General features: G+C 34.9%; 1 protein-coding gene across 2 annotated transcripts; it reads left to right on the top strand.

Moving 5' to 3' along the window:
- The first annotated feature begins 838 nt into the window (after positions 1-838).
- CHGB (chromogranin B) lies at positions 839-24,282 on the top strand. Of its 2 annotated transcripts, XM_051975956.1 has the most exons (6): positions 839-994; positions 1,125-1,239; positions 10,380-10,426; positions 12,641-12,734; positions 20,044-21,779; positions 23,887-24,282. In XM_051975956.1, exons 2-6 carry the CDS (start codon positions 1,191-1,193, stop codon positions 23,968-23,970), a joined length of 2,010 nt encoding a protein of 669 aa, XP_051831916.1. In that variant the 5' UTR covers positions 839-994; positions 1,125-1,190; the 3' UTR covers positions 23,971-24,282. The 2 variants fall into 2 exon arrangements, with proteins under 2 accessions (XP_051831916.1, XP_051831917.1); XM_051975957.1 differs by lacking the exon at positions 839-994 and having other exon boundaries at positions 1,001-1,239.
- The last annotated feature ends 617 nt before the right edge of the window (positions 24,283-24,899 follow it).

Raw genomic sequence — 24,899 nt, 5'->3', positions numbered from 1 at the left:
CAGTAAATATTTAGAAGAAGGGTTATGAATATGTCCTCTCACTCAAGAGCCAATTTCTCTTTGTTGTAGAATGCAGCCTCCTTTTCTGGGCTGTATGACAGAAATCCAATCCTATCCCAATTATAAAATGAAAACATATTAAACCATAGTTAATTTGGCTATGTTTTAATATGGGAAACATTTCTTTATATTGAGAAAAATATCTATCTCCATATGAATAGGAGAAACTCAAAGATCACACAGCTGGTGACTATTAACCAGAAGTTGATTTTCACTTTAACTCTGCAGTAATTATTGAATATCAGAGGATTTCAGTAACAACATGGTTTCCTATAATTCTTTAGTAAAGTCTTTCACCGAGAGCTTTATACAACCTAGGAAACTTAATCTTGGAAGATTATTATTGGCCACTTTGTTTTTCTTTTAAAAACAATCTTTTGTCTCCACCTTTAATTCACTTTCCTATTCCTATCTTTCTTCTTTAGCAACACTTTCATACCATAAAGCAAACAGTGATTAATATACAGACACCTAAACATATTTGCTATAGCCATATAGGCATGCATTTCTATATAGTAAAAACACATGCATACATTTGGAGGCAACTTCATAAAACCCCTGATGAAGACTATTGTCTTTTTAGAGGTCGGGATACAAAAAGGAAGGCTAGTCGTAGATCCTCCCTCCTTAATCAAATCTGGACCATATTTCTTCATTTATAGCGTTCTTTCCTTCAGCTTCCAGCTCCCAAGTCCCAGGAAGTAAGCGTCTAGGCTGGTTGAAGTTTCTGCCTCATTGCAGTGATTTCCCCTCCCTCCAACATGTCTCTCCTCCCCCTCCCTCTCCTCTCCGTCCCTCCTCCCAGACACTTCTTCCTGGGCTTGTCGTGACGCAGGAGGACTGAACTAGGGTCCCCGCCTCTCGGTTGAATCTCAGCTCTTGCTGTCTGCCCCCTCCTGGCCTTTCCGCCCCCACTTATCCCCTTTAAATAGAGGTAGAGCTGCTGCTTCTTTACATTCCCGGGTGAACCTAGGGTGTGGTGGCAGAACAGCTCTTTCCTGAGCACTCTACTGCTGCAGTTGTCTCCGAGCTCAGCTAATACTTCCTTTTCTCCTCTTCTCCAGGTCCTTTTCCACTAACTACCCTGCCACTGGCCTGCACAAGTCTCTGGTCCTCAGCGATCAAGGACCATGCGGCCCTTAATATTACTCAGTCTACTGGGAGCCATGGCTCTAGGAGGTAAGTTGAGCTGGGTAATCAATTCAGCACCACGGATAGCTCTTTATTTGTTTTGAGCTATTCCCTCATGTCTGTCTGTACTTCTATCATTTCCATTACTGTCATGGATGTAATTTTGGAAGGACTGGGATGGGGGTGGGGGTGGGGGAAGGACGTGTGTGGCAGGCTAAGGATCAGAATTATGATGTGTGAAGAGTTTTCTCCCTCTTTTGTGGGGCTTCCTCTGTTCTCCAGCGTCTCTTTGATAATTCCTGTACAACCTTCTTGCTTTCCCCTTGTTTCTCCCTACTGATTCAGTTTTAGGGAAGTTTGGGGGAGCTTCCTAGCCTAATATGGGGAGTATGTAACTTTTCTACTACCCATTTTAGGTGAGAAAGAGTATTAAAAGGATGCCAATTTGATTTTATTTTCAAAACATTTATCCCAAAGAATAACCTAATATGGGTTAAGGTGATGGGGATTGGAGGAGAGAGAAAGAAATCTGGAGTGTGTGTGTGTGTGTGTGTGTGTGTGTGTGTGTGTGTGTGTGTTGCACTCACTTCTTAAATCTATTCCTCTCAGTCTAGATGTAAATTTAAGGTAGAGTATCTTAAATTGCTTATCTAACTTCTGACAAAGATATATATCCAAGAAGATATGGGAGTATAAACAAAGTAATGCTAGTTAGGCATTTGCTTCTTGTGTTTTACTATGAATACTAAAAACATAGTAAAATGTGTGTCCTGTTTATATTTATGTATTTGTGTGTTCATGCATATAGCACATATATAATCAATTTGTCTGTCTATATATACTTCATTCTCTGTGATAGTGTTTTCCTACACAATTCAATTGGTTTCAGTTAGCTAATAATAGAAATTCCTAAGGGTGTTTCTTTCAACTTCATATCCTGAGGGGTGGGGTGGAAGAACCAAATAGGTGAGGACAATGGAAAAAAATGAAAGAATAAATCTTAGAATTCTTATATATCCATTTTGGAAATGAAGTTGAAGATTATAACTATCTGGAAGTTTCTGTTTCTGTCTGTGTGCTTCAGATTGAATAAGTTATCTTTCAAAATAATTGTCTCAGAAGAAAAATGCCCTTCCATAGGAGTCTAAAATTTTTGAATTAGTGAAAATCTCTTCAGGGGAATTTACTATATTTCTCCCTTTTTATGATTTGGAAATGCATTAAACCTATTTTTCAAAATTGTACTCAAGAACTACACCATCTGTCAGGTTTGAAGTTTTTTACCCCCCTCTTACTATGTTTATAGCAGTCATTTAATAAATGTTTATTGAATTGTAATTTGTTACTGAAACTACAGTGTGTTGATCTCTTACCTAAAGAAGTCACAGTGGATAGGACAATCTTCTCAGAGATTCTCAGAGACCTGGGTGAAATTCTTGCCTCTGATACTTACTGCCAGTGTGACTCTGATTACATAAGCTATGTAAATTACTTTGCATATTTAAAACACTTGTGCATCATATAAAGCATTTAAAACAATATAAATGTTAGTTATCGATTAACTTTTCAACTTAAGCAACTCTCTTAAGGAAGTAAGTGCTGAATATTTGTCGACTTGGCTTTGTAGGGGTTGTTAATTTAGCACCTGTACTGGGAGCTAGACAAAGAAAAAGAATTCTCACCACTTGGATAGACTATTGTCAATGGCTCTAGAATTCTGTAATTTAACTATAATTTTTTGACTGCTTTATGTTTGACTGTAATTACTAAATTCAAAATTTAGACACAAAATTAGAATCAAGAGAAGATCTGCTATATTTCAGATCACATATCTTTGGAAGATTATTATTTGTATAATCCTTATGAAATAATTTAATCAAATATTTCTATTCAGCAATAGAATAGAAAAATATTCAAAATATTTTGAGGAATTGATAATGGCTCAAAGGCTAAAGTCCTTATAAATATCTTCCTGTAGACAACAAAGACAAATTACAACATTTATAAATATTGTTTAAAATTTTATCATTTAATCACAAAATACTTATAAACATTTTCTTATCCATGAAAATACTTCAACAAAATGAAAATGTGAAATTCAGAGTTTATTATCACAGATCTGGGAGGAACTTGAAAAGGCCATCTAATTTTATTATTGTGTTAATCAGATATCTTGTGAAGGGGACTTATTAAATTCCCACAATGATCAGTATTGTTCCAGTATCTTTTTTGTTCATGATATAGGCAATTCTAATTGGCACTGTCAACAACATAGATAATCTTCAATATTTTCATCCTGCAACCAAACTAAAGTGAGATTGTGAACATTTATGATGGCAGACCCCAGTTTTGAGTCATAAGAAATTCCTTTTATATACAACTCAAAAGTTAATTTACCATCTGCATATTTAATTTATAAACATCATTTAGTTTTCCCTTTTTAGAAGTTTTGTGAGTATTACTTTATGCAAAAGTAAACTAATTAAAAGCGTAATATGAAAGCAACTACCTTATGAGACCCAGAAATAACTTGACTGTTTGATGTTACATATGTTACTTGTAGAAGAAAACTAATAGCAATTAGCATGTCACAGAATGAAGCTTTGGATTTCACAGGCAAAATATGTGCTTACTTTCATAAGCATAGAGCTTCTGGTCTAATTACAAAGGATCAAATGAAAAGATGGGATCCTCAGTCCCATAAAAGTGAATTATTCTGCAAAATTAGCAATTGAAAAATTATTATCAAGCTGCAGTTTGTTGCAATAGAAAAAGAACACATTTTCACCCACCCTAACATATTGGGTATTATTATTTTGGCACCTTCAGAGGTTGATGAAAGCAATTCAGGGACACTGGCTGCTGAGTATTTTACACTTTTGTGTAAAAGTAGAATACCTTAAAAAATATAGCAGAGTTGGGGACAGGTTAATTCTAGCAAGATTTTAATAGATAATTTTACAATTCATTAAGAGAGCAGTCATCTTGAAGCTTCAGAAGTCTTTCATTCCAAAGAATTTTACAGATTTCTGATCTGGGAAAAGTCAGCTACACAAAGGAATAGTCTTAGGAGATAGTCATTCCTGGGATGAAATTAAAATAGCTTGTAAACCCTATTCAGAGAGACTACATAGAAATGAAGAAAATTAAAAAATAAGTCCAATATATTGAAATTTGAGCATTTAATAAACTTGCCTAAATTTCCTTTCCTAGCTTGAATTTTCATGAACTTCACTATTCCAAGTAACTCTTGTGTTATTAAACTTGAGAACTTGGACTTCGTTGGCTATTGTGTAAAGGATAAAAGTGATCTAAGTCACTTTGCTTTGACTAGAATAATGGGCTTAAGATCACAGCCATTAAGCATTCATCTTGGCAAAAAAAAAAAAGGGGAAATGGAAATGGTAATTTTTTTTCTCTGTCACTTCCTATCATATTACTATATATAAAGATAAGGTAACAGTTGAGTGGAAAAAAGTTTGCAGGGTAGTAATCATCCATGATTGTTATTGTTGTTTTACTAGATTATAATATTAAGAATTTTTAAATACTTGAGTTTTGTTTTCTCTTCCTCCTATTAATTTGTGACCTACTCATTACACAATTCTTGTCTTAGCTTCTCTGTCTTTGATATGGAACTCTGGGAGGACTGTGGTGATTCTATCATATGGAGGTGAAATTTTCTAGTGAAAGGGACTTTAAAAGGACCAAGTAAAATTGTAAACTTTTAAGAACTAAGGAACTTTGTAAAGTCAATCAAAAAACACTTATGCATTTATCATGTGCCTGGCACTAAGCAATGACACAAATTGAAACATCTCAAGGCATTTAAGATAGCAACATTTAGAACTTCAAATGATTGGAATGAAGATTGAAATTTTATTGTCTTAAAAAATGATCATCATCAATCCATCAACAAGCATTGGTTAGGCACTTACTGTGTGCTAAGCACTGTCCTGGATGGTAAGAATACAAATATAAAGAATGAAGTTATTTCTGTTTTCAGCATAAATTCTAAAGGGGGAGGCAAGAAGTACACATATAAGTAAATCCCAAATAAAAGAGAAATAAATAAAAAGTCATTCCAGAGGAGGTGCTGATGGTTGGAGAAATCAAGAAAGGCTTCATGTGGAAGGTGTTGCCAAAAATAAATTCTGAAGGGCCATGGATTTTATGAGGATGAGGTGAAAAGTCAATGTATCTCAGGCATGAGGGATAACTAATGCAAAAACACAGCGACAGGAAATGGAGTGTCATGTGTAAGGAGCAGAAAGAAAGTCAATTTGGCTTGATCACAAAGTATGAGAGGGGAAAAAATATGCAATGAAGCTAGAAAGAAAGACAGGCTGGGATCAGCTTATGAAAAGCTTAAAAGCTAAATAGTCAGATTTATATTTGATTCTTAAATTAATAGAAAATCACCAGAATTTGAGTAGGAGAATGGCATGGCATATGTGAGCTTAAGAAAAGAAAATCACTTTGGTAGTAATATGGATGATGTATTGGTGAGAAGAAAGAATGTCGGCAAGGAAGGTTGCTGCAATAATCTAGATAAGAAATGATGACAGCTTGAATCAAGCTTATGACTTTATTAGTTTAAAATAGGGAAGAGGATAAAATGCAAGAAATGATTTAGAAGTAAAAACAGCAAGAAATGCTAACTAATTGGATATATAGATGAAAGCAAGTGAAGAGTCAAAAATAATATCCTGATTATGAACCTGAGAGATTGAAAGAATGATGATTTGACAAATATAAAGGTTTGGAAGAGGGGTGGATGTGGGAGAGAACCTGAGCACTCTTTTATACACATTGAATTGGAGATGTTTCCAGGGCATCCATTTTGAAATATCTAATAATTACATAGTGATTCATGACTGGAACTTAGGTGAGAGACAAAGGCTGGAATTATAGATATGTGAATCATTTGCACAGGAATGATAAACTCATGGGAGCTAAATTTGATGACACCTCTGATAAAGATTATAGAGAGTAAAGGATCAAAGACTGATCAAAGGAAAATGTAAAGTGACCACTCACATAGGAAGAAAACCAGGTAATGTCATGAAAACCCAGAGAGGAGATAATCTCAGTAATGTCAAAATGAAGTAGACAACTCAAAAAGGATAAAGACTAAATTCATTGGTAACTTTGGAGAAGACAATGTCAGTTGAATGCTGAATCTTGAAATTAGATTGCAAGGGCTTGAGGTAGGAGAGGAGAGGAAGTGGAGGCAATAAGTATAGATAGCTTTTTTTTAGGAGTTTGAATGAGGAAGCAGAGATGTTGTTGCTTGAGAGTATAACAGTTTGGAAATATATTTTAAATATTGCTGGAGTAGAAGGGCAGAAGTATTGTGATACATATAGACTGAGCTACTAATTCAACAGATTTTATTAATATTTGTACTGATATCTTTAGATAGCTCTGTGACTCCAAGTTTGGTTTATTTTCCTAGTTTCAATAGGATGATAATGTTGATAAAGCCAACTTTCCTAGGTTTTCCCACTTTAAGTGACTTGCCCAGAGCCATACCAATAGAAATACACACACCCACACCCACACCCACACACACACACACACACACACACACGTGCATGTACAGACATACATAAATTTATTTACATACATATATTTACACATATACACATGCATGTGTTGTTCATTCATTTCAGTTATGCCTTATTCTTCATTCTAAATGTCTTTTAGAGTTTCTTAGCAGATACTGAAATGGTTTTTCATTTCTTTCTCTAGCTCATTTTACAGATAGGGAAACTGAGGCAATTAAGATTAAATGACTTGTTCAGAGTCACATAGCTAGTAAATGCCTGGGGTCAGATTTGAACTTTGGAAGAAGAGTTTTACTTTCTCCAGGCCCTGTCCTCTATTCATTGCACTATCATGCTGCCTCAATTCAATAAACATTTATTAATCACTTCCTAATTGTAAGTGACTAAGTACCTGAATACAAAGATGAAATAAAATCCTGTTGTAGATTCATTAATGTAGAGCTTACAAGGATATTTAGTTCAATTCTCTTATTTTATAGATGAGAAAACTGAGGGCCTAAGAAGTTAATTACTTTGCCCAAGGTCACGAAGTCAGTAGCAGAACAGTTCATGTTCTCAAAGTGTATATTGTCTAAATGGAGAAAATGACATTTCACAAATAAGTATGATGTGAAGCAGAATGTGTTATTTTTATAAGTGTGATACTCCAGGAAATGTGAAACTTTTATTCACATTCACATGAAAATATTTTTTCCCCAAATTCTTGGCTGTCTTTCAGAGAAATGATTTCAGAATGAATCACGCACATTGGGAAGTAAGGGAAGTAAGAAAACAATTCTGCCAACTCCATCTATGTATCAACATGTGCAGAGCCCTACAATCTAGATATAAAATTGCCTGAGTCAGAATCAGGTTAATAACACTAATACTTCTGCCTATTGGCAGTCACATAAAATAGAACTGTTGACATTTATTATCTGCAGGATAAATTTCTCAAAGAAGCTGCCCAACATAATAGGAACTGCCTTGACTAGAGTAGAGCAGACTTGCAAATAATTAAAAAACTAATTACCAATTGCTCTCTCAAAAAAAAAATCTCTGAGCAATTCAACTCCTTCTTGAAGTCTATAAGTCATAAAGCTCATGAAATCATTAAGTAGGTCATAACTCATTACTGGCATCCTTTGGAGATTGCAGAAAGTTTATTTCTTCATACTTCATTCTCCCCCTACTGAGAATTTCTTATTCTTTTCTTGGGCAGTTCTTATTGGCTTCTCAGGTATCAAAACAGGGGTGTCATGAGCTTTTTAGCCCAGTGTGATGAATAGAAAAGTGGGTCAACCAGAAAAGGGGATTGGAGCTCTTAATTCTGCTTCTGACTCAGGCACTGAAAATAACATTTTTCCCCATTCACCTTCCCTGGATCTTATCTTTTATAACTAAAATGGGGGAAAATGTTCTTTGCAGGTCAATGAATTAAAATGCATTTATTAAGCATTTACTATATCCCAGGAACTTTTCTATTTACTAAACTACATATACAAAAATCAGAATAAATAGAAATATATAGATAATATCCAGGTAAGTCAATAAATAGCCTTGTATGTAGCATGATTTTACATTTATATACATATTTGTGTCTAATAGTGGTGGCTATCATAGAGTAGGGTGGGGAGAGAAGGCAAAAATGTTTAATAAGTTACTATATTCAAATATATATATATACATATATATAAGAAATAGCAAGGTATACATAATAGATTGTAATAGATTTCCATGTGCAATCATCTTTTTTTTTAATTCTACTATGTTAAGGAAATAATTATGTTATTCCAGAAATTAAAAATAAAATAAAAAAAATAGATTGATCCATGTCCTCACAGAATTTCCATCCTAACAAGGAAGGAAAACACAAGTAGAGAAATGGTGGTCAGGAAGGGAGTTTGGGTTTGTAGAATCATAGAGATTGTGAATTGTCTCTTAAGGCAGCTGACAGACATACCCTTTGCAGGAGCAATGGTAGTATAAATCTAGATAATGCGCCCAGAGTAGGAGACAAAAAGTATTGGGAATTAGAGTAGTATTCACAGTGGCTTCAGGGAAAATAATAAAATGGCATTCCTATATGATTGGTGGGAAGCTTGATCACATCAACTAAATGAGCTTTTCCTTACTCATCAAGAAGCTCAGTACTCAGAGTCATCTAAAAATGAGTAGGTGCCCATTCAGGGCTGCCAACCAATGGGTACAGGATCTGAGACATCTCCTAGTATGTCTCTCATCCTTCATTCTCTCTTTCCCATTCCCATGTCGGTGATACCAGGTTAAAACGAACATCAAGCATATCTTTGATGAAGCAAATCATGAAAGAACACTAAGAAACTTTTCTTAAGTGGTGTGGGGAACCTAAACCTTTATCTTGTATTAGGAGTAAGAAGGGAAAGAAATTTTATAGATTAATTTTACTAAATAAGCTTCATGCTTTTTTTTTTTTTTGCATCAGCTGCTAGAGTCATTTCCCCTGTACTTCTCTTCCCCAAACTCTGTCTACCTGCTCAATTAGAATTTGGGGTCTATAGTAACTATGAGCACCACAAAGCACAGGTGGGGCTAGGAGCAGACCTAGTAAGCAGCTGCCTGAGGTACAACAGAGTCGCAAAGTAGAATACTTTTTAATTTAATATTTTATAAATTCACATACTTTTAAAGCCAGAAAAATTCTCCATCCCTTGCATGTATACAAGTGGAATTGTATGTTTCACAGTAAAAGCAAAAAGTCTCCAGTGGACAATACCACAGAGGGACAATTTCCAATGCAAATGAGTCTCATTTTAAAAATTGCTTGGCTTTGTTACTGCCATGCTGTAAACTTATGCACCAGCAACTCTTCCAACTGTTAAGGGGCAAAGGGAGAGACAGAGAGAGAGAGAGGGACAGACAGTGACAGAGACAGAGTCAGACAGACTGAGACAGACAGAGAGACAGGCAGACTGAAACTGCATGGGGGAGAGAAAGAGGTGAAAAGAAGGGGGAGAGGGGGAAAAGAGAGAGAGAGGGAGGGAGGGAGGAAGAGGGGAGGAGAAGGGGAAGAAGGGAGCTAGAGGATGGGAGAAGGAAGAGGAGAGGGAGAGGAGGGAGAGAGGGAGAAAGGAAGGAAAGGAGGGATAAAGAGGGAGAGGAGGAAGAAAGAAGAGGGACAGAAAGAGGAGGAGGAGGAGAAGGAGGAGGAGGAGGAGGAGAGAAAGAGAGAGAGAGAGAGAGAAGCCTAGCACAGAAACCAGCCTAAAATGGAAAACATTCATGAGGATCTATTCTACACTAGGGACAGCTTCAATTCTCTGCTTCTGTCTTGAAAGAATGTAGAGTCAAAAGAGCACAGACTTTTTGATCATGAACCTTGTATCTGAGTCATGATTCCAACTTTGCTTTGTGATCAAGTGCAGATCATTTGACTTCCCTTAGCCTCAGTTTTGTCACCTAAAAGTGGGGATATTACCTGTCACATAGGGTTGCGTTGGGAAAAAACCTAGAAGTCTTTAAAATGATAAAGAAATATTAGTTATGGTAATTATTGTCTTATGGAGAGATGTAAATATTTGAATTTTGGTTCACATTTTTTATTTTATTTATTTATTTTTAATCAATTCATACAACTTTCAACTCTATCTTCTTCTAAAGCTGTCACTTCTATGCCAGTGGATAAAGGAGACCACATAGAAGAGATGGTGAGTAGAAATCATAGCTAAAAGCATAATTCTAGAATTTCCCTCTCTCTCTCCCCAAAGTATTTACCTCTTAGATCTGGTTTTGTCTCCCTAATATGGTGAGTTTTTTCCTTAAACAGGGATACTTTATCTCTTCCCTTTTCCCCTTCCTCCAATTTCAGTATCAATGTGATGCCAAAACTACTTGTTGTTTTCAGAAATTTTCTATAATTAACAAAAAAATCAGGTTTCCAATTTGCTCAAAAGCCTGATTTCTTGTATTGATCAATCAATTAACAAGCAATTATTACGTGTTTACTATATACTATGTACTGTGCTGGAAATTGGAGGAACAAAAACAAAAATTGAATGTCTCTTCTATCAATAGACTATATTCTGTCAGAGAAGAAAATATGGTGCATTTATAACTATAAACAGAATAAATGCAAATAATTTCCTTCTGCTATACTTTGAACTAGATGTTTTGAAATCTAGTCTTTTCCTTCAAAAATTCTTTTTTCTCCAGAATTTCTTCTTTTCCTCCAAAATTCTTCTCCTTCCTCTTTTCCTCCAAAAAATTTTAAATTGTGACCTTGACAAGTGTTAACAAACATAAACATCTTTATATACAAAGAGGAATAGACAAAAAAGATTGTAGATAAAACCATAAATCTCTATTATATGTGCATCATTTTTTTAAAAAGGTATATTTAACAGAGCAGTATCAAGATGGCCTTGCTTGTCTGTGTATCCTTCTGAACTCTCTTCTGCTATCTTCTATTTTTATCTGTTTCATTGACACTTTTTTGTTGTATTTCTATACATTTTTACATACATACCACTTTTCCCTCAAGCAACATACTTTGTGCTTGCTACAATGCTAAGAAATATGGGAGACACAAAAGAAGTAAATGATATCCAGTTGAGAAGCACGGAAAAACATTTCTTTTTTCCCTTGTTCCTTTCCCCTATTGAAATGGTACCTATTCAAGTCCAAGCTCATGTTTTATTTTTCCCAGGAAGTCTTATCTGCCCAGACCCCTGGGTACAAGTATTTCTTTTTCCTCTGAATTCTAATTATACTTATTATTTGTGCTTTTGATTTAGCACTTGGCATTTATTATTTTGAATTGGTGGAAATATCTTAGTATAATAGAAAAGAAATACCTGATTCAGAAGAAGTTCTAGTCTAGATTCTGCCATTTAATAGTCATATGACCTTGAACAAGTCATGTAACTTTATTGGAAACCCAGTTTCATAAACTTTAAAATGAATATGGTATATTGAATAATCCCTAATGTTTTCTCCAACTCCAAAATCTATCTTATGATTCATTGTCTCAGAAGAGAGATGTTCTACTTAATTCCCTTTTATTCAATTAATTTTTTACTATACCCACTGATTTATTCAAGTATTCCCAGTAAAGCTTCTTGTTCAGTTGGCCCTAAATCTGCACAAATTGTTAGTATAAATATATAATTATGTCTATCATCTCTATTATCCTTAAAGGCAAAATCAGTGACTTGTACTTATTTCCCATAGTGCTTAGTACAATTGTATTATACATAATAGGCTATCTATCTAGCCTTAATCACTGGATGGGTGTAGCCTCAGTCAAACTGAGACCTGTTGAAGACCTTGGCTGTAAAAGGCCAGGGTCTCCTACTGCTTCCAGAGCCAGCTCTAGTCATCTTGACCTATGTCTTGCTACTGAACCCAGATGACTCTGGAGGGGAAAGTGAGGCAGGTAACTTTGCACAACCCCTCCTCACTTAAATTCAGTTTACTTGCATTGTCATGGAATCACCTCCCTGATGTCATGGTCCTCTTGCAGAATGAAGCAATAGGCACTTAATAAATATTTGTCAATTATTTTAAATATCAATATTCATATGTATTTTTCTTTCAGATTCACATGCTTATTTATTTTCCTATCAGTATCAAAATTTCATTATGTGGTCTTAGGTATTATGGTGTTTTATCTCTATCCAATGATGAAGCAAAATTAAGTTGCCAGTTTAGAGAATATCTCTTTGAAAATAGTTGCTGATTACAAATCTATATTACTGTTATAAAAGTCATTAGACTTTTTCCTCGGTGAAATATATATAATTTCATGTGTTCTTTATACTGTGGAAGTATATGACACATGACACCGACTTTGAATGTTTTTTTAGGCAGGGCCCTAGACTGAACTATTATAATTCTGCTAATGAAACTGTGTCTTTCTCTAGGTGACCCATTGCATAGTAGAAGTCCTTTCCAATGCTTTATCAAGACCAAATGCTCCTCCCATAAGTCTGGAGTGCAAGAAAATCTTGAAGAAGGGTAAGTGTAATCTTCTGTTCCTTGACTTGGGCTGAGAGACTTGGTGATGCACAGAAGCCTCCTGTTTTAGAATGGGGTTCAATTTCATTTTAATTTGACAATCATATGATTTCTAATCAGGTCTGTATTGGGAAATATTTAATAATTGGCCCTCAAGGAGAAATATGCACACATGACAAGCTTTAAAAGTTTAATCTACTTTATTAACATTTTCTCTGTCATTTTTGAAATCCAGACAAATAATCAAACAGTAAATCAAGCCCTGATTTATGGCCTTTGATGATTTTTGAGATGTAAATGCTCTTTCACTTATTTAACAATTGGCTCCTGGAAGCCAGTACAAGCTGGCTCCAGGACCACCCTACTTCTGGCAGAGTAGTGTGGGAGAAAGATGCTAGGCTGTATGGTGGAAGACCTTGATTCTAGTTCCAGTTCTGTCACTAATTAAACTATGTGACTCTCTCATTTGATAGATGAGGAAAATGGGGCCCAAGAAGCTTAGATGATTTTCCCAACATCACATAGGCAGTGTCAGAAAGTTTGAGCCCCGTCATCTCTTAGCTGTAGCATTTTATACAGCTTACCTAAACAGAAATTTATCAATCACCTCTTGTGTTCAAAAAACTTTGCTGGGCACTAAGGGAGAAGCAAAATCTTAAAAAGACACGGGCTTAAAGTCTAATAAGGGATTATGATACATATACAAATACCTGTAACCTATAAGAATATATGGCAAGTGGTTAGAGAGATGTGAGCAAAATGCTATGTAAAGCCCAAGTAAGTTAGGGTTAGATAATTCTGGAATACTGAGTCGGGATAGAGGAAATCAAGGAAGGTTTCATGGAACAGAAAGCATTTGAGTTGAATTTTAAAGAAGAGTTCGAATTTCAATAGGGAAAGGAGTTGAAAGAAGGAATTTCATGTACTAAGAACGATGTTAACAAAGATCCAAAAGTAGGAAAAATTCAGGGAGTATTCAAAGTGACAGTGAGTTTGGTTGTAGTGCAGAATTCATGGAAGAGATACAGATTAAAAAAAAAGGTAAGGTATATCAGATTGTGGAAGATCTTGAATGCCAGCCCAAGGACTTGGAATTTTATTTAGCATAAGGAGCTACTGAAGTTTTCTGAGTAGTGATATGACCAGATCTAGTAGAATTAATTTGATAGAATTAGGAATAATTGATCGACATGGAGAGAAAAAATTTGGAAGGTTTGTCAAGAGATTATTACAGTAGTTCAAGTAGATGGTAATATGGGCTTCTAGTAATATGGTAGTAGAGGGAATAGAGAGAAGGAAACAGATGTGAAGGAAATTTTATCAGGATTACAATTGACAGGATCTTTTAGCTGATGGTATGATATAAGAGAAAAGAAAGACTAAAAAATAACACCAAGACTATATGATAGTGATGCTGTAGAAATCAAATTAAAGGAAGGTTAGAAGAAAGAGGTTTAGGAAGATAAATAGGTGAAGTTTGAACTCAGGACATGCTGAGTCTAAAGAAACAATGGGGATCTCCTGGTAGAAATATCTTGCATGCAATTAGAAATGAATTTGAAGACAGTGAGAAAAGAGCAGAGCTATAGAGATAGAGAGGGGGGAGCAGGGGAGAGAGAGCCAGAGAGAGAAGGGGCAGGGAAGAGAGTCAAAAAGAGAGAGACAGAGACAGAAAGACAAAGACAAACAGAGAGAGAGAGAGAAAGAGAGAGAGAGAGAGAGAGAGAGAGAGAGAGAGAGAGAGAGAGAGAGAGAGAGAGAGAGATTTTTGAAACCCAGAGAGGATAGAATACTCAGAAACATCTGATATGTAAATATTGCAAAAAGAGCAAGGAAGATGAAGATTTTTAAAAGCTTATTGGATTTCATTATTAGGAGGTCCCTAATATCTCTTAAGAGAGTAATTTTAGTAGCATGGAATGAAACTTAGATTGCAAGAGGTAGAGGAGAGGGAGGTGAGGAAGAGAGGAAATTTTTTGCAAGAAGTTGGGCAGTGAATGTATGGAAATCCTTGACTTGGTTAGAAAGGTCAAAAACCTTTTTTTTTCCTAAAGTAGGGAAGATAAGTTTTTTTGTAGGCATAAGGTAAGAAGCAAGTGAAAAAGAGGAATATTGAAGATGCCTGAATAGGAACTGATCCTGATTTCTATGACTTGACATTCAGTCAAATCTATTCTTCATTGAGATTAGGTGCTGGCATATTTTTTTTAACATATCTGTGTGTATGTAAATATGCTATGTATATATATATTCAATATATTAGAGCCAGTCTGAGTATAATGTGCTCATCTCTTCTCTCAGGTTATCTGAAAATAGAACTTAGTTTGAGACAATATAGTAGGTTTATCAAGTATGATCAGTCTAGATTCTGCACTCACTATATAGAAACTTAAAGAAATAATATGTTTAAATGAAATTTAACCCTTCAATTTTTTTCTTTAATCCCCAAATATGTGGAGAGATACCTCAAACTTCATATAGAGAAGGTCACTTCTATGACATGTTAATAGAAACCTACTTCCCAGTAGCTAGCGATCTTAATCCATATTCAATTAACAGCCCACATTCTTTTTTTTTTTTAATAACTTTTTATTGATAGAACCCATGCCAGGGTAATTTTTTACAGCATTATCTCTTGCACTCACTTCTGTTCCGATTTTTCCCCTCCCTCCCTCCACCCCCTCCCCCAGATGGCAAGCAGTCCTTTACATGTTGAATAGGTTACAGTATATCCTGGATACAATATATATGTGCAGAACCGAACAGTTTTCTTGTTGCACAGGGAGAATTGGATTCAGAAGGTAAAAATAACCCAGGAAGAAAAGCAAAAATGTAAGCAGTTTATATTCACTTCCCAGTGTTCTTTCTTTGGATGGATCTCTGTGGGTGTAGCTGCTTCTGCCCATCTTTGATCAATTGAAACTGAATTAGCTCTCTTTATCAAAGAGATCCACTTCGATCAGAATACATCCTCAAACAGTATCATTGTTGAGGTATATAATGATCCCCTGGTTCTGCTCATTTCACTTAGCATCACTTCATGTAAGTCTAGCCAGTCCTCTCTGTATTCATCCCGAACAGCTGACATTCTTTAAGAAAAATATTTTAAAATGATAGCATTGAAAATGAGGAATAGAGGAGAATATAAGGGAAGATAGAAGAAAAAATTAAAAAATGAAGCTTTCTTATAAAGATATTCTTCTTGATTCATCATAATCATATGTTAGTGATTTTAATATTGATAGTAAAAACCACTTGACCTACATACCATTTAAAAATCTCTTTCAGTGTGGGCCTTGTTATACTAGAAAAGGTTTATGTGGATTATAACTCCAGCTTGAAGCAATATATTTGAACTATGGTTTGTAGGACCAATTTCTTGTATCTGGGGTACCTAGGACACTGATGTTGGTTTTACTTTTATTATGATCTGAACAAATACAAACAGTGCAGGACCTAATAAGAATAGCTATAACTAAGGTGTTTTCCAAACATGTGTCCTTTTTCAACTGCATACAAGAATCCTGCCAGATAAAAACAAGTCAAGAAGATTCATTTTTTAAATTTTTTTACTCTTCTCCACTGTTAAAAAATTTCTTGAGTTAGAAATCATGGAATGAAGCCTTTTTTCCCCTTCTCCAGCTCATCATACCTTACTCTCTTCCACAAAAAAAGTAAAAATATTCATCTTAAATGTCCGTTGAAATAAGAACTCAGTGTTGTCCAAATATCCAGTATGGCCTGAATTTTGTTTCCTACTGGTATACATGGTGTACATAATCAGAGGTAATTATTTGTAACTTCTCTCTAACACACCTTCTTTTCTTTTTTATATATTCTTTTGTTCCTTTCTTCTTTTTCTAGAAAGAAGTAGAAAATGAAAGGATGGATCTCTGTGAATAACTGTACACAGAAAAATAGGATAGTCTTCTAGAATCTATATATATAAATAAACACATCTCCTTTCCATATCATTCATTTGCCAGTATAAATGCCATGCATTCACACTAAGAATTACTGCCTATTAGTAAGATCTCTTCTTTCCAGAACTCAGGCCTTCTAGTGGTCAGTCACCAAGTGCCTGGTCTCTCATGGTCAGTGAGATATAGGTGCAGATAAAGGTACTAGTAATTAAATGATGTAACTTTGACTTCAAGTTCCTATATGCCAATATCTTCCTTTTCTTTTTTCTTTTTTCTTCTTCTTTTCTTTCTTCTCAGTTTTAATTGTACCAGTGGGTCCCATTGGCCCAAAATGCTAACAAAATTGCTGATTCCTGTTTTTGAGTGACTGGTTTTTGATTCTCCCTTGGACTCACTGCTCTTTTTTTCTGTCTTTTTCTTCTCAATCTTCCTCTTTACCTTTGCTTCTTTTCTCTCTCCATTAACTCTTTTAGAAACTAAAGTATAGTTCTTGAATAAAAACCAAAGCAAAGTGAGAATCATAGAAATTTAGGATTTTTCAAAATTATAAAAATCTTGGAATTGGAAATGTTCTCAGAGATCATCCAGCCCAGTCTCCCAATCATTCTAGAGCAGGGATCCCTTCCATAGAAAAGAATAACCAATTGATATCTGTAATGCTCCAATTCAAACAGTCCTGGGAGATGGGTAAGGCAAGTATTATTCCCATTTTACAAATGAACAAACTGAGGATCATGGCTAGTTAAGTGACTTTCTCAAAAACAAATAGCTTATAAGTAATAGAGCTGGAACTCAACATATATCTCCTGACTCCATGTCCACTCCTATTTCCATTACACCATAATGCTTATAAATGAGATGGCTTTTTTGATTATTCAAGTGACTTTGAAATTAGGGTAAATTGTGGAACAGCTCACAGCTTAATTTTGTAATTCAGTATTTCATTCCCTCGAGGAGGATTCTTAAGCTGTGAATTGTAATTGCAGTCTTTATTATCATCTGCCATGGCTTATAGCCCTTTAGCAGGGAGTATTACAATTTGGACACTGTTGCTTCAGACAAGAATCTTTTTAGTTGGAGAAAAATTCAAAACAAAACATCTTTTGCATTTTGGTTAATCAAAGAAATTGTTCTTGCCTCATTCAGGGGCTAACTTCCCTTGGAAGCATAAATATACCCTTAACCTCCCTCTGGCTAAGAGTGGACTACTTATACCCCTGACACTCAGCACAAAGTAGGAAATAAGTCCTCTGCCCTAGGATTCCAGTTCAATTCTGCTAATAAATGCTGCTTTTATCAATTCTCTGACCTTTTAAACTCTGAAATTTGCCTGTATCTTGAGAATGACTCCTTTTCCTACCTTAATTTTTTTTTCTTGGCTAGCTAGATCCTTCTGTTCTCTGTAATGATGTTAAGCTTCCAAACCACTAAAATTGAAATAACACATCGCAGTGGCAGCTTAACATAATCTACAGCAAAGAAGAATAATTAGAATGATAAAATTCCCTTTGTCTTATACAATATATAGTCAAACAGTCGTTATCTTTCCAGTTTATGTGCTAAGGAACAGAAACACATGCTACCTGAGTAGCCTCAGAGATCTGATATCTCTAAAAGGGGATTTTTGCACTTCCCTCTTGCTAAGATGTTTCCTCAGTGGCTCAAAATTTTGAACATTATTTATTGTTATTGTGAGGGAAACAACCATAATTATGAATCAACTAAAAGGAAATTATAATAGCCCAATATATTTTCTTTTTTTAGTCAGATTACTATGCAAAGCTATGGATAGAGTGTTTATATATTTAAGGAAATATTATTCTTGGGGACAAGATGGAAAAATAGAGTTTGCATGATAGAACAGATAGCTAGATTCATAGCTACTTGAATAATAGTAGCCAAAGAATGTTGATTAAGAGTTTAATATCAGCATAGGGGACTTGCTATCCTTGACCTTATCCTATTTAACATTTTCATCAGCAATTTGGAAAAAGAAATGTGGCAGATGTATCCAATTTACAAATGCTACAAAACCTGGAGGGAGAAGTTTATATGTTGAGTGACAGAGTTGTTTTCCAAAAAGGACAGGGTAATTTAATAAATCAATTCTAATAAGATAAAATTTAATAGGGCTAACATTCAAGCCCTGTACTGAGGGCTTAAACTGAGGTTGAACAAATAAATTGACAAGGGTAGACTGAGGAGAGATGTGCTTTAATAGCAATATATGTAAAACATATTTAAAAATTTTAATTGATGACAAGCATACTTTGATTCAATAGTGTACTGAAGTTGCCCCCATCCCCCCAAAAAATTAAAGTGTTTATTTATAGTGTCCAGAATCAGGAAAATAATAGTACTGATTCACTCTCTGCTTGCATACTATATCTAGAGTGTTGTGCTAAATTCTGGACATGAGAAAAGAGGGTGTGGCAACTATTTTAAAATGTTTTAAAGGCTGTCATACTAAAGAGGGATTTGACTTATTGATTTAGGTCCATCAGATATAAGTGAGACCCTAGGAGTGAAAGTTTTAATGGCATATAATCAGCTCAAATTTTCAAGATGAGTTTCCTTTCACTGGATATTTTTAAACAATGCTCCTTTTTGTCAGAGGGTTTCCATTTCTCTTCTCCATTATTATATATCAGCCTTTCTATAGATACTTTCTACATAGTACAAAAGAAAATAGAGACTAATTCATTGCCCTAATTGATTTGATGATTCTTGATTACCAAAATAGATCATCTGGGAGTAGAGAAGATTTATTTTGGTGCTTGAATTATACAAATTGGCTGTTTATCTTGATTAAATTTAGTTGCTCAGTGAGCATATCTCCATCTTAATAATCTTTCTATTCTTAGAATCAGGATGAATTCAATAAAGAATGATCTTGAGACTCATGATAAAGAAACATACAAATAAAAATATAAGTTTTAATATGTTTGACTTTGCTGAGATTCAGTATGCTCATCTATTAAAAAGGGGTTGATTCCTCTTAGTTCTAAAATGATGCTAATTATATATCTGAATTTTGATATAATACTAATCCATATTCTTTATGCTAATAAAATGAGAGGATATGAAGGAAAAAAGAATAAAGAAATTTACATGATGAATAGCAAGTTATACATAACATTTACAATTTCATGTGCAACCATGTTTTTTATTATACAATGTTATAGAAAAGCTTGTTCTAGACCATAAATTAAAAATAAAATAAAGATATGTGAAAAAAGTAAGAAGAAAAAGAAGGTGCTCAATAGCCATCAACTTCAGTCTATATATCAACAGCCTTAGGATATATGGAAGTCATAAATTGGTAATTATTGAAAGTTTGAAACATATTATGAATTACATTGTGTTCTTTGAAATTTTTATTTTAGGTGGGCAACAGGACAAAGATGAAACAGAAAATGAAAGTGAAAAATCCAAATTTGCAGTAAGATTGTTAAGAGACCCAACTAATGGAGAAACTCATATACCTATGAGTTTGGAGGAGGAAAACCCAGTAGAGGAAGAATCTAAAAGACAAATGGAAGAAAACACAGAAAAACTCCAGCAGGATGAAGAGAATAAGGAAGAAAGAGGAAAGTATCAACCAAGTTTTCATCTTCATGAAGACCAAGACCTTAAAGAGGCAAGAAAGTACCAGCCTGAAAATAGCAATGAGAAAGAAAAAGAAAGAGTGGAAGGGGGGATTGAAAAATATAAAAAAAATGATCACAATGAAGAAGGAAGTAAAGAGAAACCTCTCTATGAAGACTCAAGGGAGGTTAAAAATACCTTTCTTGACAAAAGGAACCAAGCCACAGCTAAGATCACCAAAGAGTTTGCAGCCAAAAATAACAGATATTCTGTGGAACATCCTGAGAAGACACATAGCCGGGAAAGAAGCAGTGAAGAGAGTGAAGAGGAAAGTGAGAGTAATAGTAATGAGAAACGTGGCTGGGAGCCTAAAAACCTACATGGAAGTGTAGAATCAGCTGAAAGCGAAGAGGCTGCTGTCTCTGAAGTGACCAAACGGAGGTTAAAACCTAGACACCATCACAGGAGATATAGACTGGACCAGTCCTTTGAAGAGGGAAAGGCTCACTCTGAAGAAAGAAGAAACACACTCGAGTCTGAGGAATCAAATGAAGACAAGGATCATTTCTGGGATAAGAGAGGCCATTACAAAAACAATTATGAAGACCTACAAGAGGAACCAAGTTATCATGAAGAGAAGGGGAATTACCACAGGAATAGTGATTTTGATGATCTTCAGGAAGAAAGGTCAAGTGAAGAATACAAAGATAAGAGGCGGTACAATGAGGAAGAAGAAGAAGAGAAAAGAAACCATCACAACAGACAAATTGAAGAAGTGAGACATCATTATGATGGAGAAAATGAGGAAGGAAGGCACTTTGATGAGAATAATAGCTACTATCTTGGAGAAAGGGAACAAGAACCAGGTGTTCATTCCACTCGTGGAAATAGAAATGATAAAAGGTATCTCAGTGAAAGAAGCAACATAGACAATGAAAGGAGGCATCCTAGGGGAAAGAAAGAGCAAGACAGAAGCTATTTGGATCATGAAAAGAGAAACAATGAGGAAAGTGATATAGGAAAATGGCGACAGAGAGATGAAGATGGTGAAAATAATAGAGAAGAAACAAGGCTTCAAGAAAAACAATTTGATGTACATCATGCAGAAGAAAAGATGAAGAGATTAGGGATTCCATACAGTTCTTATTATGAACCCTTCCAGTGGAAGAACAGACATTTTGAGGAAAAGGATAGAATGAGTGATCAGTTTCCCAAGAATGAAGAGGAAAATAGATCTAGCCTAAATGAAAAGACTTTTTTCCCTGACTATAATGATTATGACTTATGGGACAAAAAGCCATTTGTAGAAGACATGAATCAGGAGCACGATGAGAAGAGAAGTCTTGTCACCATCCCCAAATATGATCTGAAAAGGCAATATGACAGAATTGATGAACTTGCCCAGCTTCTCAATTACAGAAAGAAGTCTGATGAATTTCCAGAATTCTATAATTCTGATGAAGACATGAGAAAACACCAAATGGTCAGGAGTGAGAATGGTGACCTTGGTCAGAGGCCTCTGACAGAGGAGGAGGTAATGTCTTTGATTTTTATTTGAAAAAGTTAGTCATTGTTTAATGACAGATGGGTCCATGAATATCTGAAATTAAAAAATGGGTGAAGTTAAAGAGATGAAAAATTATAGAGGGAAATTACCTTTTTTACTGGAGTATAGTTTCATTTTAGATCCTAGTATATATTTAGGGTAACAGAAGGGAAGGGGGAGTGCACAGCTACATAAACAAGGTCCTAATTTCCTTTCTATCTCTCTCCTGCTTGTTTCTTGTTCATGATACAGTTCAAAAATGCTTCTAATCCTAGAGGAGACACAGATTATGAGAAGAGGTGAACTGAATCTGTTTGGTTTCTGGCTAACAGTTCTTGTGGAAGACAAATGATATTTGATATTGTAAAGGAGGATTTCAAATTTGTGGAGATCATTTTTATTAAAGCTATTGCTCCCTGTCTAAGCAATGCTCCTTTTCCTTATTGATTCACATAGAATGAATAAAAGTCATAATGTCCCTAAGTAAGATTGACAGCATGCAGTCCATGCAGCTCGTCAGATTTGGGGGGTACAAATGGGAATGGATTCAGAGATGTATATTCATTACTGTAGATAGAAGGAACCAATGTGGATTGGCAAGTGCTCTACAAATTACATAGAATTATCTTCAGCACTGAGAAATTAAGTAAGTTGTCAAGAGTCTCAGTCATTATATCAGAAGAAAGACTTGAAACATATCTTTCTGACTTTGATGACAGTTCTTAATCCACAAGTCTATGCTGTCACCAGGTATTAAAATTTCATAGACCCTAGGAAAAAACAATCTAAACCACTGGCTTTATATTTTCCCCTTTGTCAATGAGTCATTTCTGTAAATATACATCAAAACATATGATGCAATGGACTCTTCCCATTTGCCACTCATACTGGAGGTCTTTGGGAGCTTAGTATACCAAATATGGCTTTTTAAAGATTAGTGCTCACTAGGGGTATAGAATGAGTTAGAATGAAAATGTTTTCAAATTAGAGAAACAATGCCCATGGGAAATTTGTGTAAATTGAGAAATGTGTGTTGTGGGAGAAAGGGTGGTGAAATATCTTGTCACAAAAGCTATCCTGCTAATAGAGGCTTGGAAACCATTTATCCAGGTTTTATTTCATCATTACAGAGAATTTTCTACTTTTTCCAAAGTGTGGAAAAAGTCTCCATTTTTCAGTCTCCTCAAACCCCTTGACATATTTCAATTTGTAAAATCATCTCCTTCCAAACAGCTAGTTGGAACTTCATAACTACCAAATTAAATTATCAACTAGAAAAAGGAGGAAATCCTGAGGGTGTCAGTATTTGGGTTCACCATAATTTGGAACACAATATCTGGCTTTCCCTAAATTTCCTTAAGTACTTAAGGCCTGCACTTGTAAAAAATTGAAGATCTAAAGTCAGTTCCCAAAGGATGACATTAGAAAGAGTATTTTAAAAGTATAACCTCCTCTTAACGCAATCAGGAGGTTAAAAGAAATCTCTAGGACAAGATTTCTTAATTTTTTAATGAAGTCTATGAACCTTTTTTCAGAATGTCTTAAAATTCACAAAGTAAAATATGGAGAAATACAAAGAAAAGCAATTATATTTAAAGAATTAATAAAAACAATTCAAAAGTTCATGCACTCCAGGTTAAGAACTCTACTCTAGGGATATTTTTGTATCCATCCCTTTGCCCCAGCAGGTCAAATCTTATCTTACAAAAGAAGAGCCAAAACTTTACTTGTAACTCTATTCAAAGACTAGGGAAGTGTAGAGTGATGAAAAGGGCAATGAAGGATGAAGCAAAAGATTGTCCCATCTACCTATGTGACTTTAGGGAAGTCACTAATCTCTAAGCATAAGTTTTTCCATTTGCAAAATGGGAGTTAAACTCATTTATTTCTAAGGTCCTTACATTTGAAAGTTTACAAAGTTTCATGCTAGAAGGAGCAGAGATGGCAAGCAGAATGTTCTGGTCTCAGAAATTGGAGATTCAAGCCTGCTTATTTTTGCTTTACTTTAATCCATCCATTTCAAACCCAAGGCTGAACATGTGTTTAGATCTCATGTTTCTTGGTCTAAATCTTCTTTCTAATTTTTTTTTTACAGGAGAAGGAACTAGAAAACTTGGCTGCAATGGACCTGGAATTACAGAAAATAGCAGAGAAATTCAGTGGTAGCCAGAGAGGGTGACTCATGCTATAAAGTTTCACACCAGTGGGTACCTTTAATATATATGCACTCACACTATTTAGTCTTGGCAGATGCTGCCATCAGAAAGTATCATTTACCCAAAGACAGTTAGTAGAGTTTACTGTTCACTCAGTGTATTTACACAGTTGGAAATGTCTTTATTGTTTTTAGGATGCTATTGAAACTTGAATAGCATGAATTTTAGCATATAAACTTATATTTGAATATGCTTTGTGATGAATGTGCTATTGTCTTTGAGAAATATATTATGCCTCCTAATTTGAAAAAATAAAAAAGTAAAATAGGACCAAATACATCATCTTTCTTGACTTTCTTTTTCTGTTATAGAGAATGATACTTAGGGCTCCTTTAATATATTCAGCATGTAGATTGATATTATATGTTTAAATTTGATGATCTCCCAGATATAAGATGGTGGATGAGCCTTCTAAACTTACAGAAGGCATGGGGTAGAATGGCCTAATGGATGTATAACAGAATAGACTGCAGAAGATATATCAAATATTCAAATTGCTAAAAGTCATTTCAACAATCTCTGCATATATCAGCTTTATAATCATTAAAGTATTATTGTTATTTAGTCAGTCAGTTATGTCTGACTCCTCATGACCCTCAGTTAGGTTTTTTTTGTTTTTGTTTTTGGCAAAGATATTGGCGTTGGTTTGCCATTTCATTCTTCAACTTATTTTATAGATGAGAAAACTGAGACAAATAAGGTTAAGTGATTTGCCCAAGATCACATAATTATTAAGTGTCTGAAGCTGGACTTGAATTCAGATCTTGACTCCAGACACAGCATTCTAACTGTTGTGTCACCTTACCTGCACACCTTTTTATTTGTTTAAGATTTGAGAATGCAACAGAGTATAATGAACAGAAATAAAAGCTGAAGGAGTTGTACATCTGAA

Source organism: Antechinus flavipes, chromosome 2 (assembly GCF_016432865.1).
Source record: "Antechinus flavipes isolate AdamAnt ecotype Samford, QLD, Australia chromosome 2, AdamAnt_v2, whole genome shotgun sequence".
Lineage (NCBI taxonomy): Eukaryota > Metazoa > Chordata > Mammalia > Dasyuromorphia > Dasyuridae > Antechinus > Antechinus flavipes.
The sequence above is the reverse complement of the archived record's forward strand: the minus strand, read 5'-3'. Positions and strand labels throughout refer to the sequence as shown.

What these genes read in the sequence shown, in the direction of transcription:
- CHGB (XM_051975956.1), top strand. Translation starts at nt 1,191, where the DNA reads ATGCGGCCCTTAATATTACTCAGTCTACTGGGAGCCATGGCTCTAGGA. An exon ending in GAGACCACATAGAAGAGATG is followed by an intron (nt 10,427 to 12,640) that starts GTGAGTAGAAAT and finishes GTCTTTCTCTAG; the next exon opens with GTGACCCATTGCATAGTAGA. An exon ending in GGCCTCTGACAGAGGAGGAG is followed by an intron (nt 21,780 to 23,886) that starts GTAATGTCTTTG and finishes TTTTTTTTACAG; the next exon opens with GAGAAGGAACTAGAAAACTT.